This window comes from Mustela lutreola, chromosome 9 (genome assembly GCF_030435805.1).
Source record: "Mustela lutreola isolate mMusLut2 chromosome 9, mMusLut2.pri, whole genome shotgun sequence".
Taxonomy (NCBI): Eukaryota; Metazoa; Chordata; class Mammalia; order Carnivora; family Mustelidae; genus Mustela; species Mustela lutreola.
In genome coordinates, this window is record NC_081298.1 from 108191186 (window position 1) to 108207765 (window position 16580).

A 16580-nucleotide genomic window follows, 5' to 3' on the forward strand; every position below is an offset into this window, starting at 1 on the left:
CTTTGTCCCAGATTATACATCACTTAGGAACTAATTCTATCTCTCACCCTCCACCCATTATGCTTTAGTACTGTACCCTTCTGTGTCCTTAGCACCATTATGCTTTAGTACTGTACCCTTCTGTGTCCTTAGCACCATCCAAGCAGGACTCACACATTATTTGTGTGTTCACTTTGTAAATATCTACCCATTTCTAGACTGGAGGCTCCCTGAGGTCAGGTGTCCGCTCTCTGTGATCAGTTCCAGTAAAGTGCTTGGCATGTGGTGGGTATTCAGCACATGTACACCGAATCGATCCATAAATACACAGATGCGTGAATGCAGGGATGGCTAGGAAGGTACCGGTTAGGTAAACATTTAGGGGGCAAAAATGCCATAGTTTGGTGAGTCCTCCATCTGGGGAGAATGGAAGAAGCTAAAGGTGCTCAGTTAATTCATGGGACATATATTAATTGAATACCTAATCCAATTTAATAACAAACAAAACAGACATGGTCCTGTCCCCTTCATGGAGCTTTCAACCTGGTGAGCTACTCGGGTGTATAATCATGCCAATGAGTGTAAAATTTAAATTTGAATGAATACCAGGCAGGAAAGGAAAGGTAAGTTGGTGGAGAACATCTAAACACAGGCCCTAACCTTCTCCGTAGGAGATAGCAAAGCCACCTGGCCCAAGTGGCTTTGCACTAAACTGTAAGGGACAAGTCCGAGTTAATGAGATAAGAGGGGAAGACAATGAAATAAGTCAATCAGAGAAAGAAAATTATCATACAATCATGCTCATATGTGGAATTGAGAAAGAAGGCAGAAGATCATGGTGAGAAGAAAGGAAAAATGGAACGGACAAAACCGGAGAGGGAGACAAACCATAAGAGACCCTTAATCTCAGGAAACAAACTGAGGGTTGCAGGAGTAGAGAGGCTGGGGAGGAATGGGGTGGCTGAGGGATAGCCACTGGGGAGCGTATGTGCTACAGCGAGTGCTGTGAGTTGTGTGAGACTGATGAATCACAGACCTGTACCCCTGAAACAAATAATACATTATATGTTAATTTAAAAAAATTCTGTGTAATGGGGGAAAAAATAAAGAGGGGAAGACAACAGTTCAGGCAGAGGGAACAGCACATGCAAAAGCCCCAAGGGAGAAGGACGCGTTGCTGGCTCTGGGGTCACGCAGAAGGCCCACGAGGGTGCAGGGCGGAGTGGTGAAGGGGGCACGAGGTGATGCCAAAGGGTAGGTCCTCTGCTTGTGCAGCAGCTCCTTTTGCTCCCAACCAAGATGACACTAGTGAGAAGCTTCTTTGTGACCCAACAGGAGATTTCCAATAGGAAACTGAACGTAGGAGAAGGGGGAACGCTCTGGAGGTCCCGGGGAAGCCCGCAGGACCACCAGGGCATCGGTAGTAGGTAAAATGGCAGGAGTGGGGGTGATCACCAAGGATGACTGTCTAGAGTGGGCAGAGCCCTGGAGTTTGAGAGAAGCCTGAAAAATACACACATATTGGGGCGCCTGGGTGGCTCAGTGGGTTAAAGCTTCTGCCTTCAGCTCAGGTCATGGTCCCGGGTTCCTGGGATCAAGCCCCGAGTCAGGCTCTCTGCTCCGCAGGAAGCCTGCTTCCTCCTCTCTCTCTCTCTCTCTCTGCCTGCCTCTCTGCCTACTTGTGATCTCTGTCTGTCAAATAAATAAATAAATAAATAAAGATCTTTAAAAAAAAATACCCATATAATAGAACAATAGGAAAGGAGAATCCCAGTAGGGAGAAACAATAGCAGGTCTGAAGGTCTGAGGAGCCAGGAGACAGCACATCACAGAACCACCCTCAAGGAGGAGAACTTAGTACCAGCACCACCCCCTTCCATCCAGTACCGAGTGTCTGAGTACCCACTCAGCCTGAGGCCCATTGCAGGGTAAGCAGCAGAGCAACCAGGAGGGAAAGGAAAGAAATAGGAACAGCAAGTAGGACTACTTCTTGTTTCTGTTCAAAAACAATACTAAGAAAAAAGTTTATGGTCAGGAGGAGAATATTGGGGGGAGGGGGTGGGGGTGAGGAAGCAGCATAGATGAATTTCCTTGTAGGTCCAGGGGAAAGACGGTGTAGAAAGGGAGACGTAAACAACATAAAAGGAATAGGATCATGTATGGAGTAGCGTTCCAGAACAGGTAGAAGGGTGAGGGTTTAACGCGAAATGAAGTATAACCCACAGCTTTAGCCAGCCCCTGACTCTGCCACTCCAGTTAGTTAGCCTGGGGGGTGGGGGTGGGGTGGGGGGCAAAGTGCAAGGCACAGATGCCAAGGCCATGCAGCAGGCTGAAGCCCGATGCGGAAACCTGCTTCTCCGCGCCCGCGTCTTTTGTGTTAGAGCGAGACGCACGGATGCGGGATGCCTGCACCATCCACGGTGCGCACTTGCAATGGCAGATGGACCGAGAGGTTGGAACGAGGTTTTCCGTGGTCCTGGAACATCTTCTCTAAGAACGGAAAGAGGCACAGGCCCTGGCCTTTATTCCAGAAAGGCGCCGGGCCAACGAGAGCCGCTGGAAAGTTGCCGTGGGATACCACGGGCCTGCAAGCGAGGGAGCTGGGGAACAGCCTGCTCTGCATCAGCAAGGCCATTCCCTTGTGGAAGGCGAGCAGGCACCTAGGAGTCTAAAGGACATCCCAAAGCAGCCACCGCCTGCCCCCTTGACTCCCTTTGGAACTAAACCAAAAACCCCCAGGTAGTTAAGGGGAAATTTTCCAAAAACAACCCATTGAATCAGTGTCACTCTGGAACTGGGCAGAGGCGTGAGGAACCGGACAGAAAGAAAGGGGACGGTTGTAGAGTCCGCCATTTAGGGATCCCACGGCAGGGAGTCTGCGCAGTAACCATCACAATGGCCGCCCACCCGCCCCTCACATGGGAAAAGCATTTTTCTGTTGCATGTGCACACGGAAGCATTAGACTTTTGTGGTAGGTGCTGGGTGGGCAAAGATAGGGCCTCTGCACTTGAGGAGAAGAAACAGAGACTGATAATCTGTAATCGATACCATGATGACGACTTGTAAGGAGGACTATGGGGGGCCCAGGAAAGTTCTGTGTGGGCCTTAAGGATGTGGGATTGGTGCCTATAACAGGAGTTTTGCATGATGAGCCTCTCTCTTTTCCTTCCACCGTTCCTGCTCCTCAGAGCTCTATAAGGGGTAAAGAAATGACCAAAGAAAGCCCTAATGCTTCCCTAAATGGTCATTTCTCCAAAGTATACCTTGCTGGACATCAGGCTTTGCAGGCATCCAGACCCCTCACTATAGAACAGTCCTCTCTGGTCCCGGGAAGGTTGGCAACCCTTTGTCTGAGGGCCTTCACACTTAGAACCTGCTGGTGTCCAGCTGGACAGGCTTATCTTCCTCTTCCTTACCCACCCCCTCCCCACCCACGATGCTCCAGACCACGCAAAGGGCCCTTGCTTAGGAAGATTCAAACCCCTTTCTGGTTCACACCTTCCCCCCAGCCCAACCAGGGGCTCCCACTCATTCCTGGCTTCCGGCCTCAAAGCCCACCCCGTCCACAGCGTCATGGAAAGGTGGTCAGCACAGTGGGTGGCCCAGCCCTTCCCAGGGCAGGAAGGAAGTCTGCACCCACCTCTGGGCAGTTGGTGGTGACTCACCCAAAGGAGCCCACTCCCCCACACCGGACACAGGAAGGACAAATGTCCTTCCATTACAAAGACTCAGCTCAAAACCTCAAACCATAGTGGCCATCTCCATCTTCCGCCAGCAGGCTCTTTCCAGACTCCGCCTGTCCTACACCACAGTAAAGGTCTTCCAATGTCTTCAGAGCACCAAGACCTCAGGGATTTATTAAATCCCCTGCAGGGATTTATTTTCCTGTGGAAACTTCTTTACCTGGTTATCTCCTAGTCATCCCTCCCAGCAACCTCCAACTGACCACTTATGGCCTCCCCTAGCACCTGAACTTAACCTCTTCCAGAAACTTCTCCCTTAACACAGTGATTCCCAATATATGTGATTGCGTCTCCCAAAGATTTGAAGTTTCTTGAGGGCCAATTTCTTGACCTTTTCAAGATAGTTTCCACCTTCATGGTAGGCACCTCGTACATGAAGAAGTGAAAACTATGATATACTAACAGTATGAATTATTATTCTTTGAAGCTGGTGGGGACAAGGTGGTAGCTGTACAAGTATTTAGTTCCTCTCTTGATTTTCTTTACAAGCCATCACCCAGCCTAAACCAGTGGTTTGCAACGTGTGGCCCCAGACAAGCAGTATCTGGGAACTTCTTAGAAACAAATACTTGGTTCCATCCCAGAACTGCTAATTCAGACACTCAGGGCATTGGGTTCATCAACCTGTGATTTAACGAGCCCCCCAAGTGATTCTGATGCATGCTCATTTGAGAACCGCTGTTCCAGCCCTAAGGCTGAGCTTGGGGTCATAACATTCAACGATGTAAATATTAAAAATTAGAAAAATTTTGCACAAAATCAAGATTTTCAGCAAACCAAACACTCCTACATCCTCGTTTCCCCGTCTTCTAATAACTGTTGTTATAGGTCAACAGCAGACACAGCACGAAGTCCCATTCAATGGATGAGAACAGTAAAGCTGGGAAAAAAGAAAGCTACTTTCTCAAATGATAAAATTAAAACAGGCAGAGTCTATGTAGGAATCTGGCCCAATGCTCTTTATACAGCAACACAAAGTCATTCCAAAGTCAGTAAAATAAGAGAAAGCACTTGAGAATTTATAATTTAAGGACCAGAAGTATGAGAACAACTTCCTCTTCACTCTGATGTTAGATGATCTAATAAATAAGCTTTCAAGGAGGGCTCCTGAGGATCTAAGGATCCTGATAAGTCCTTCAGGAAGATTTAGGACAATAGTCCACATAGCTCCTTCAATAGAAAAACAGACGGGGTTTTTTGTTTGGTTTGGTTTTTTGGGTTTTTTTTTTTGTGTGTGTGTGTGGTTTTTTTTTTTTTTTTTAAGGCACAATACCCAATTTAGGTATTGGGTATTGTGCCTTAAAAATGGCACTTGGTTTTTTAAACCTGTTACCTTTCTACTGGTGAAGAACTCCACGTGTAGGAAACCTTGCTTCCAGACAGAGCAGTCCTAGGACAAACACCTGAGCCTTGTGGATGAGGTAGAAGCCTAAGTTCTGGAAAATGGGGACAAAGCTGGACTGTCTCAAAGTCTTGTGTGCGTTTGGGTGGCTGTCTGGCGCCCCCTTGTGTTCAGTGTCTGCACCCAACGAGCCAAAAGACCACCGGGATGGAGTGTGGGTCAAAGCACTAAGCCATTGTCCAAGGACGGCCTGTGGCCATCAGAAGTCAGTGAAAGGGGTTCAAAAGTGGGCCATCTGGGATGTCCTCCCAGCCCTGGTGGAAAAGCACTCTTTGGGACAAGCTGCCTAGTATGGGTACAGTGGAAAATTGTGTCCAAGCTCACCCAATTCCCTCTACCGGGGTAATGGATCGCTGTGTCCCTCCTGCTGGGTATTTGGCCAGCAGGCCTGTTCCTCCTGACTTAGCGCCCAGGCCAGAGACTTATAGCCTCTTTCTTTTTTCATTTAAGAGAAATTGACTGTTCTGCTGAAGCCAGCTTGGGCCCCCGAGGAGACATTGCAAGGCAGTTCTGAATGTGCTAAGTCAGTGGGTGGTAATGGGTACTGTGTGCCCAGTGGAGGCACTTCCCACCCTTCCCCATAAATAGTCCTTAACGGGCTCACACAGAAGGCTTGGGGTGGGCTCTTCCTCTTCGCCTGCCTGCTCTCTCTGACTCCTACCCCTGGAGCTCTACCATCCCAGCCAGATCACCAAGTCATCCCCTGGCGTGAAATGATATCCTTTATGCCCAGATCATGGCACCTTCAGCACAGACTGCAGGACCAATGCCAAGCTGCCAGGGTTGGTTCTGGCCATAGGACAGGGCTCAACCCAAGAACTGAGGGGAGCCTTAATCCTTGGGTAGAGCCTGGGCGCTCCTCATATACGCTGAATTACGTAAGTCATGGAAAGCAGGTCACTCACACTCTCCAAGCCCCAGTCTTCATCAGCAAAAGGGCGATCTCAGCCCCAGAATGAGCCCAGTGTGGGTCTTGGCATTTTTAAGAGTTGAGAAGTTTGGTAAATCTAACAGACAAGCACCTTCTTGACTCTAAGCCTTTGCACATGCTGTTCGCACTGCCTGGAACAGTTTTCTCCCTCTCTCCTTCCCTTGACGAATACCTCTTTACCTTCAGTTATAGTGTAGACTTCTCCAGGAACCCTTCTCGAGTCCTCTAAGCCCGGGCTTGGTCCCCTCCAGTAGTTCCCATAACTCCCTGCCTGGTCCTGGGCTCAGCAGTGGTCACGTGGTCTGGTGATTGGCTGTTTGTTGGTCTGGGCCCTCACTTTAGTAAACGCCATGAAAAAAGAGCAGAGATCGCATCTGCCTTACTCACCTAGGCACCTGCAGGGCCTGGTACAGTGCCCAGAACACGGTAGGCGCTCAATACATATGTGCTTGACTAGGTAGATGGGCTCAGAATGACACAAAGGCTGGGGCCGAGGGCAAGTTAGCAAGACAGCTAAGGAAACACGCACACACATCCACATTCTGCATCATGGCCTGCAGCCCGGCATGTCATGACCCTGGAGTCCCCACGAACACGTGCTGTGGAGATCTCTGTCCAGCCTTGCAGCTCTCTGGCCCATTAGAGGGAGAAGAAGCCATAGGATCACTAGGTCCGGGAGCCCACAGATGAGGCCTGGGCCGCTCTGCCCCAGCTCAACCAGAGAATCTCTGCTTTTATTCATTCCTGTTTCTTGATGCACTTGTGCTGATAAAATCTGGCTCTGTGTTAAAAAGAAAAAAGACAAAGACAAACGTAAAGACCACTGATTTAGTCTATGCCCTCATTTTACAGATAAAGAAAGGGGAGCCAGAGAGGAGAGGGGACGTTCTCCAGCATCACACAGCTCAGCATCAGAGTAGGAAGACCCCGCATCTCCAATCTTTAGATACTTGTCAGAAAGAGGGAAGGGGGGGTGTGTTATTCAGAGTGAAGGGCTGAGGGTCTGAGAGGAGACTGAGTAGGCCCAATAGGTCCCCAGATGGCGTGTGTCCCTCCTGCATCATACACCACCCTTCCCAACGGGAACTAGCCTCCCCCTGCAACGGGAGAGAGGAGATGTCAGCAGGAGCACTGGAGGGCCTGATTGGTGGGAGTTTGCACGTGCGCACAGCACCCACACGCAAGGGCTAATTCCCACCGCCCTGCCCTGCCTGGCCTTGACAGCTGTTCCTGGGACTACTGTCTTCTTAGGCCACGGAGGGCTGAACCAGCTGGGAGGAGCCTTTGTGAACGGCCGACCCCTGCCGGAAGTGGTGCGTCAACGCATCGTGGACCTGGCCCACCAGGGCGTGCGGCCCTGTGACATCTCCCGCCAGCTCCGAGTCAGCCATGGCTGTGTCAGCAAAATCCTCGGCAGGTAAGCACGAAATTCATCATAAGCACGAAATTCACCACGAGCCACCTTCCGCGCAGGGTTTGCCTTGGGAGGTCCACCTTGCGACCACGCCCCTTCCTCTGGGCGCACTAGGTCAGCTCCCACGTCCAGCTTCCCTCCCGGTGGTGCCTCCCTACCCACTGCTCTTCTGTAATTTTCCTGTCCTTGCTTCTTTCTTTGTCCATTTCTCCTTCCTTTCATTTCTCCCTCCCCCTTTGCTCCTGTGCCCCATCTCTCATTTTTAGGGGCCTCCCCACTCCTAAAGCTGGAGATGCTTCCCCAAAGCACCCCAGCCCCACCCTGGCTGAGACCAAGGGAAATGGAGCAGCCAGGGAGGGGACACACAGGAGGAGAGGTGGCTCCTGCGGTCTCACTCCCTGCATGAGGGATATTTGAGTGTGCTTCTTAAACTCTTAAGTCCCAGAGCACCTGCAAAGGAGCACCAGGGTTCCTTGATGAGCTGCACAGCCCTAAGCCTGGTCCACACCGACATATAAATCACAGCATCTTCTCCAGGAGCCAGACCTGGGTGTTGTGATTTTTAGGGGATGACCAGGGACCAGTTAAGAACACTCATGCCAGGGACACCTGGGTGGCTCAGTTGGTTAAGCAGCTGCCTTCGGCTCAGGTCATGATCCCAGCGTCCTGGGATCGAGTCCTACATCGGGCTCCTTGCTCCGCAGGGAGCCTGCTTCTCCCTCTGCCTCTGCCTGCCACTCTCTCTGCCTGTGCTTGCGCGCTCTCTCTCTCTCTCTCTCTCTCTCTGACAAATAAATAAAATCTTAAAAAAAGAAAAGAAAAGAAAAGAAAAGAACACTCATGCCAGAGCAGTGGTTCATCACCAGGGCTGCACGAGGGAGTCTCCTGGGGAAACCTAGTTAAAAAATAGGCATGTGTGTCTAGGCCCAAGCCCACACTCGTTATTAAAGCAGAACTTTAGGAGAACAGGCCCAAAGGTTTGTATAGTGTTAAGGCTCCTTCAAGGGATTCCAGTTTTCAATACCCAGAGTTGAGGACCACCGGCCCAAAGTTTCAGGAGGGACCAGGAGCAGCAAAGCCCCGCTTCTGGGCTGACAGAGCATAGCCTGGAGAGCCACTCCCAAAATGCCCCTTCCCTGGGGTACTTGAGGCTTTGCAGCAGCTCAGTGTACTTGTCTCCCTCACCCAGCTCATAGGTGGATTCAGCAACAGTCCTGGTTTAAAGAGCCAAAGGGACCTGACTGTAGCTGAACTGTGGAGAGCTCTGGCTTCCTGACTGAAGTTGCCAAGGACAAGGGCACTGTCCCACCCCCTCTGCCTCGGGTCAGGAGAGGGGCTCCTAGGATGGACTGCAGTGCCCTCAAGAGATGAGTCTGGAATGGCTATGGTGGACAAGCAGAGTTTTAAAAAACCAAGCTTTATTCTCTGACAGAAGAGACCAGAGAGTTTCCACCACAAAGAGGGGAAAGTTATCCTGACCTAAGTTACGAATCTACCAAAGCAGCTGTCTGGGGCTCAAAGGAGAGGAAAAGTGGGCAGCCTGAGAGAGCAGGCTTGGCTTGAGGGGCTGGACGTGGTTGGGGATCCAGGCCAGGCCGGCATTCCAGAGTCCGGGAAGAACAGCTTCCACCTGAACTATGTAATCTGGTAGAAAGCCAGTGGCCAACCAGGGTGGTGGTGGGGGCGGCGGGGGGAGAAGGTAGGGGAGCAAAGGTAAGACAGAGCCGAGGGCCCAACAATCCAAGCTGGCCTCCTGGGGAGGCATAAAGCCAGGATGGCCAAGAACGGTGAGTCAAGCTTTAACCCTAGAAAGCTGCATAGAGAAACCCACTACTGTGAACTTTTATGGACGCACAGACATACGCAGCAAAACTTCCTTTCTTAAAGGGAGACTGTTTGTATGCCATAGGAGGCTCTTGTGGGAACTCAGATGCAGGATACTGGCAGGAGGGAAAAAGGGAGAAGCCAGGTGTCCAGGGCGAAGTCTTGAGCTGGGGGCTCTGGTTTGGCAGCAGCATAAACCTACTCATGCAAGGGAAACAGACAGTGCCAGGAACATTAAGTATCTGAGCCCAGCCCTGGGGGTACATCTTACCCCCAGAAGCCTTGGGGAGGAACAAGAGTCTCTGGCTAAGTCCCAGCCCGGAGACACCACCTGCTTATTGGGTAATTCTTTGGGGTTCTCTATTGGAGTAGGTACTACGAGACTGGCAGCATCCGGCCTGGAGTGATAGGGGGCTCCAAGCCCAAGGTGGCCACCCCCAAGGTGGTGGAGAAGATTGGAGACTACAAGCGGCAGAACCCCACCATGTTTGCCTGGGAGATCCGAGACCGGCTCCTGGCGGAGGGTGTCTGTGACAATGACACTGTGCCCAGTGTCAGCTCCATCAATAGGTAAGAGGGACACAGCCACCGGGTTGGGGGGAGTGGAAGAGTCAGGGCACCCGGGCTTTGGGGAAATCATGATAGAGACCCAAAGGAGGGCTGGCTTGGGTCCTCCTGCTGAAAAGCTAAGCAGGAAGCACCCTAGGTGCTACAGAGCAGGATTCACACCTCCCCACTGCTCTGCAACACTCCTGTCCCCACCCCACCCCACCCCACCCCACCCCACCCCTAGTTGTACTTTGCCAGTTTCCTTCTTCACACGCTATATCCTCTTCCATTCGATAAAAGAATCCTGAAGTGACCCTTTCCTGGGCCACACGACCCCTAACCTGGCCCTCATTCAAGCATTCACTCAATTGTTTGGTCATTCAATTATTCACTCATAGCCTCAATCAATCATTTACTCACTCATTCATTCCCATATACGTAATTCACTCATTATGTGCTAGGCCCCGGGAACACACAATCCTTGTCCTTGTGGAGCTTATAGTCTAGTGAGAAGACAGATGCTATCAAGTACTGAGTGCCGCCACACACAATTGTAAAAATGCAGCTCTCAGTCCTCCTAGGGAGAGGAACATGAGGTACATGAGCTAGCATGGGGTGCTTGGTTTAGGAAGGAAAAAAACGATGTCCCTGAGAAAGAAACAATGAGTAAGAGTTAACTAAGTAAAAAGGGAAGCCAAAGATGCTCTGAAACAACACACGCAAAGGCCCTGTGGCTCACAGATCTTAGACAAGAAGCTGAAAGGAAGCCAGCAGACAGAAGGGGAGCACAAGGTAAGCTGAGGTGGAAATATCAGCAAAGACTGCCTTTTAGAGGCTGGTGGCCATGTCACATATTCTTGCCTGTGATCTGTAAGAAACGGGACAGACTGTCAGCAGGAGGCTGAGTTGCATTTCAAAATGTCCACTCCGGGTACAATAGGGAGAACAGATCAGAAAAAGTCAAGAGCAGGTAGGGATGGGCCAGTGAGGGATCCCTGAATGGCCTGAATGAAGTTGCTGACTGTGACATGCAGAGAGGAGTCAAAGCTGGAGAGGTTTAGAAGGTCAAACCCAAGAACTTCATGATGGCTTTGATAGAGGAGGGAGGGAGGCAAAGGTGAGGCCCCACCGATCTTTCTATCTTGAGTTTCCAGTGGAACTGATCATGAAACAGGAACACTGGGAAGGACCAGGTGTGAGGAGTGAGGTCAGGGGGTTGGTTTTAGACAGGTTGTCCTTGAGGCACCTCTAAGTTACCCAAAAAAACTCAGAAAGGCACGGGATCCCAGGCCTCGTGAGTCCTGTTTCCTCCTCTTCTCTCTAATGGCCTTTCTGGTCTTCCTTACAGAATCATCCGGACCAAAGTGCAGCAACCGTTCAACCTCCCCATGGACAGCTGCGTGGCCACCAAGTCCCTGAGCCCAGGACATACGCTGAGTGAGTGCTGATGTGCTGGCACGCTCAACCTTGCATGCAAACACCCATGTGCAAACACATAGTCACACACACGCCCACACAGACAAACCCACTGGCGTGAACTGAGCCCTTCTGCAAGGACAAAGCTTCGCTGGGTCCCGGGAAAGATGCGCTGACACACTTAGGGGCAGCAACATTTCAGGCAGCCTTCATTCCAAGAACCCCTCCCACAAGGGACTCTGAGGGGTGTCCCCCCTCCATGTGCTAACCCTCTCCCTCTCATCCCACTGCAGTCCCCAGCTCGGCTGTAACCCCCCCAGAGTCACCCCAGTCAGACTCTCTGGGCTCCACCTACTCCATCAACGGGCTCCTGGGGATCGCTCAGCCGGGCAGCGACAGCAAGAGGAAAATGGACGACAGTGAGTGTCAGGGAACCAGAGGGCAGCTTGGGGTGCAGGAGGGTGGTCTGCTCAGGCTCCAAGGGGACTGGTAGCTCCGGACTTTGCAGAGGCTGGTGACTCCCACCTACAGCACATGGCCTGCCCCTAAGTTGGCCACAGTCCCCCAGCCTGGAGCCGGGTCCTCCCCGTCCCTCTGCAGCCCAGAGTCTGCCCCTCCAGTCCCACCTGGGGCATGGGTAGGTGGGTCCCCTGAATGCTTTCTCCCTGCCTGGGGATGCCAGGTGACCAGGACAGCTGCCGGCTGAGCATCGACTCCCAGAGCAGCAGCAGCGGGCCCCGCAAGCACCTGCGCACGGACGCCTTCAGCCAGCACCACCTGGAGCCGCTCGAGTGCCCCTTTGAGCGGCAGCACTACCCGGAGGCCTATGCCTCCCCCAGCCACACCAAAGGCGAGCAGGTGAGCAGCCAGGTGAGTGGTGGTGCAGTGGCAGGCAGGGGCCGCCCAATAGCACGGTCTCGGGAAGACTCCTAGGCTGCTTGCTGCTTGCCACCCGATCAACCAGAAGTTGCACCAGTGGGCCCAGGGTGCGTGCTTCCTGTGGCGCCTTGCAAGTCAGCCTTTATTTTACTAGATGCTGGTACCTTCCTCCTTCTGCCCCCAGCCCCCTCAGCTTCCCTCACTCTTAGCCTCTGAGCTCTGCCCTTTCCCAAAGAGCGACACACCCTGGCCTCGCCTTCCCTCTGTCCTCTGCGGCTTTCCCAGAGCAGTCAGGTCCTACAGCTCTGAAGCGGCAGCTCAAAGCCCTACACCATGACCTTGACGAGCACCGCCAGCGTACCCCCGGCCACTCACACCTGCACACCATAAGATCTGCTTTACTCACGCTCCCAAGCAGGTCCTTCCTGTTCACACCTCTCTGCCCTGGCACACAGCATGCCCGCCCCACGGAGCGCCTTGCCTTCCACCTTCCTGCCTGGAAAAGTACTGCTTGGCCGTCATCACGAGTCAGCTCAAGCACCCCTTACCCACGATTCGAGCCCTGCCCCACAGCCATGCTCCATGTCTCCCTGGTCCGTGTTTCTATCCAACCAGCACGCCACCCCAGTAACTTCTCACGGCCTACTCTAATTGCCCAGGGGGCAGAGGTATAGACAGTGGGTTTCCTAAGGCAAGGCAGCATCTAGAAGCATTTTTTTCTTTTTATTTTAATCTCCAGCACCAACGTGGTGCCCCTCTTAAAAGAGATACTCAGTAAACCGGTATTAGTGAGTGAGCTGAGAAATCCAGAACAATAAATTGCAGGTTGCGGGGGAGTTTTGATGTCTAGTGCTCAGGACAGGTAAAATGGTTTACAGTGGGTCCACTTCTGGGAAAAGCTAACAGAGACGTCCCTGGTCTCCCCGCCGAGGCCAGCAGAGACTCCAGAGCTCTGACAGAACTTCTAGGACCACCGGCCCCTCCGTTCATGTGTATCTGTCCACAGTAGCAGCAGCTCCCGTCCCCACTCCCATGTCCCCTCCCCAGGTCAGCCAGCTGAGGAATTCCCTTAGGGTGGGTCCGCTCACCCCACTTTGCTCATGCTGTCATTTGATCCGGCAGTGAGGCAAGCCTTACGCCTTGAAAGTCTGAGCAGGACAATGCGGACGAGGCCAATAAGGGGCTGAACCACGGCCAGTGACCGTCTGGGCTGCTGGGCCCACGCCAGCATCGCAGCTGGCTAGGCAATCTGCGTCAGCGATTTTTATCAGCCTGGGCTGTGGCCACCACGAGGGGGTGCAGAGAAAGTTGGCCGTCAGCAGACCTGGGGAGAGGGCCCGAGTGCTCATCTGAGAGTCAGCACACAGCTCCCCAAGGGACGTGCAGCTCTGGGCTCCCTCAAAGGGAGCCCATTCTGTGTGCAAGCACCAGCTTTCCTGCAGAAATCCTGCTGCCTAGACACTGGGCACCCGCTGGGTCCCAAAGCCACCTCCTGGCTCTATGGCTGAGCCCCCAGAGGGCCCTGCCTGATGATGACAGGGAGACCAAGACCAGCATCAAGCTGGCCCATGCACATAGGGAATCAGGGTCTTAGAGAGTCGTGGAGCCACAGGGACCTTGGGGACCACGGAGCCCAGTCTTTCCATTTGTGTGGCGATAACCCAGGGCTGGAGGGTAGACAGAGCCTGGGGGAGTGATCGGTTGTGGAGCTCAGATCTGCCGGCCTTGGTTTCCTTCTGACTGGCCTGCCGGCTCCCTGTTTTAGATACAGTGCTTCCACATCAGTTCTCACTCGAAGGCTAGAGAAAGAGAGTTTGAAAACCATGGAACTGCTCCAACCTCTTGTCCTATAGATAAGAAAGTGGACGCTCGGCAGTGTCCATCCACGATTCATTCCTCCCTCAGTCAATCTGCTCACTCATTCATTCACCCGGTTGGGTGGTAAGGGGCAGGGAGCACCCAGCCTGTGCCGAGGGCTCCCTGTGTCTGAGCCCCTGCCTCTCCTGTCCTTGGTGACTCGGACTTTGTCATCCAAGGACACTGCGCACTCTCACCTGGCCCCAGGTAGGCCCTCTGGCCTGGGGAGCTGAGAGTGAGAAGCATAGGTCCTCACACTCGACCTCAGGATTGGGGGGGAAGGCACAGCCATCTTCCCTATCAGATCGACAAGGAGGAAAGCATTCAGCGGAAACACCACGTGGCCTCACTCCTGGTTCTGGTTGCTGTTTCACCACTAGGCACAGCCAGGAGTCACAGTGAGGAACAGTTCTTTGTCCTCTCTTTCACGAGGGCAACAAGAACACATCAGCCAAATGTGAATATTATGACAGCCACCGAGAACTTTGCAGCTTATGACTCTGCACAGAATTCAGAAATAATAATACCTTTTAGAGCAATGTCCTGGGCATTCTGTGCTAAGCATTTAATGTATGTATAAAAAAATCTCATATAGTCCTTACATCTGCCTGGTGACGCAGATTCAATTTCCCCTGTTAAAGGGATGAGTGGCTGATCATGGCAGACCCAGGCCTCAAGCTGGCCCATGTGCTAGAGCATTATGTCCCTGTGCACCCGGATTCAAGTTCAATCCCAGGAAGAAATCCGGCCATCACTGGGATGACTGGGGACTTTGGGGGGAACTGGGGGACATTTTATTTCCCCACTGAACTGTCTGGATTTGGGAAAGCTAGGGATTTTGAGTTTGTATTTGTTATCAAATCAACACAACCATAAGGCATTTTAAACTTTTCTTACACTCTCTAGAAATTAGGTATTTTGCTCGATTTCATTAAGCCTGACTCTAAGCAGCTTCCCCCTACCTCGAAGCAGGCCCGCCTCAGAAAACCATGGAACCAGAGAACCATTCAGTCAGTAATCACAGCCATATGACAATGGTGCTCTTGTGGCCTCTAGAAATGCCTGCAGCTTCCAGAAGTGCCTGGCAGGCAACCTGAAAATGCCGTGGCCCTTTGGAGAACCCAGCTCCATAGAAATCGTTAGAAGTGAACCCATTATGTAACCACGGAGCGTTCGTTGCTTTTACCATTGCACACAGAGTGTGTTTGTGACGTGTGTGACCCACAAGCAGAGGACAGGTGTGTGCTTGTGTGTGCTATCCTGTCCCCCTCGAGGGAGGGAGTGACAGTGAGGGGTAGTGCACACTAGCCTATAACTGAACAAGGGAGAAAGAAAACCCCACAGGTACTTAATAAAGAGGATTTTGTTTGTTTTATTTTGTTTAAGCAAAATTAACCCCAAGGATCACCTTCCAGCAGAAGCAGCAAATTAAATTGACTTGGATATAGAGGAGAGGAAGAAGACAGCCACCTGTTGGGGGTGGGGGTGTTATATCTGCTGCTTCCCTGAAGGAAGAGCACCTGCGGCAGCCTAGCACCTGTGTCACTCTTGCCTGGGGACTTGCCTCTGGGCTTCAGGCTCTCCACCTATAAAACAGACACAGTATTGCCTGCTCATGTCACAGGGCTGTGGGGGTCAGCGGACAGGTTAATGTGGGCAAAGCTCTAATGTGCGCCCTTGGCAAACGGCTGTGGTTATGACGTCATCCAGTTGAGCGCAAGGTTGGGGAGCATGGACGGGAGAGCCAGACCTCTAGGTTTCCATCCTGCCTCTGCCCCATAGGGGAACCTACCAGGTTTCGTGGCCTCCGCGGCTGTGTTTCCCATCTGGAGAGGCTTAAACCAATGAATGGGTGAAGCACTCTGAAACCCGCCACAGAGAGACGGCTCCTGCCCTACAGCCTGTTCTCTGAGGGTCCAGACCCTGTGGGGTCAGCCAAGCCGTGGAACCACCAGGTGGCTTTGAATCCTGGGGCTGCACTAGCAGAAGCTGGGAGCCGGGGATTGGGAGAACAGTGGGGTTGCCAGTCCAGTGGGAGAATAAGAAACCCAAGAACCCATTAACAGGCTAAGTGGAGTCCAGCTGGAGTGCAAAGAAGGAAGAAAGGAAAGGAGCCTTTCTGCGCAGATCAGGTCTCAGGGTCCCCTAGTGAGGACTGAGGCCAGGGGACCCCCACACGCTGACTTCTCTTTGTTCCCCAGGGTCTCTACCCGCTGCCCTTGCTCAACAGCGCCGCCCTGGACGACGGCAAGGCCACCCTGACCCCTTCCAACACACCCTTGGGGCGCAACCTCTCGACTCACCAGACCTACCCGGTGGTGGCAGGTACGATGCCTGGAATGTCTTGGGCCACGTGGGCCCAGCTGCGCAGAGGGGCTGGAAGGCAGAGCGTGGACGGCCCTGAGGCGGAGGTGGCTAGCGCCCTGGGCCTGCTGAGGAGAGGTGGGCTGTGCCGGCTGGGCCTCCGGGTGGGTACAGAGGGTCCGGCCTCCCGGTGGCCCACCGCCTCCTCCGCGCTCCCCCACTGCAGTGGGGGAGGGGAGGGGGGCACACACAGTCCTTCCGCACCTCAGAGGCACAGCACG

General features: G+C 52.8%; 1 protein-coding gene across 11 annotated transcripts in view; it reads left to right on the forward strand.

The window, feature by feature from the left end:
- The window catches only part of PAX8 (paired box 8), a 56744-nt gene that overhangs the window by 23400 nt on the left and 16764 nt on the right, over positions 1 to 16580 (forward strand). For 4 of the 11 annotated variants that reach the window (XM_059188334.1, XM_059188341.1, XM_059188343.1 and 1 more), the window contains 6 exons: positions 7308 to 7473; positions 9664 to 9864; positions 11192 to 11280; positions 11553 to 11678; positions 11942 to 12129; positions 16197 to 16320. In XM_059188334.1, the coding sequence (XP_059044317.1) occupies positions 7308 to 7473; positions 9664 to 9864; positions 11192 to 11280; positions 11553 to 11678; positions 11942 to 12129; positions 16197 to 16320 (894 nt within the window). Of the gene's footprint in view, positions 1 to 7280; positions 7474 to 9663; positions 9865 to 11191; positions 11281 to 11552; positions 11679 to 11941; positions 12130 to 16196; positions 16321 to 16580 lie in introns of all 11 variants that reach the window. The other 7 variants (XM_059188338.1, XM_059188342.1, XM_059188345.1 and 4 more) reach the window with 4 other exon arrangements.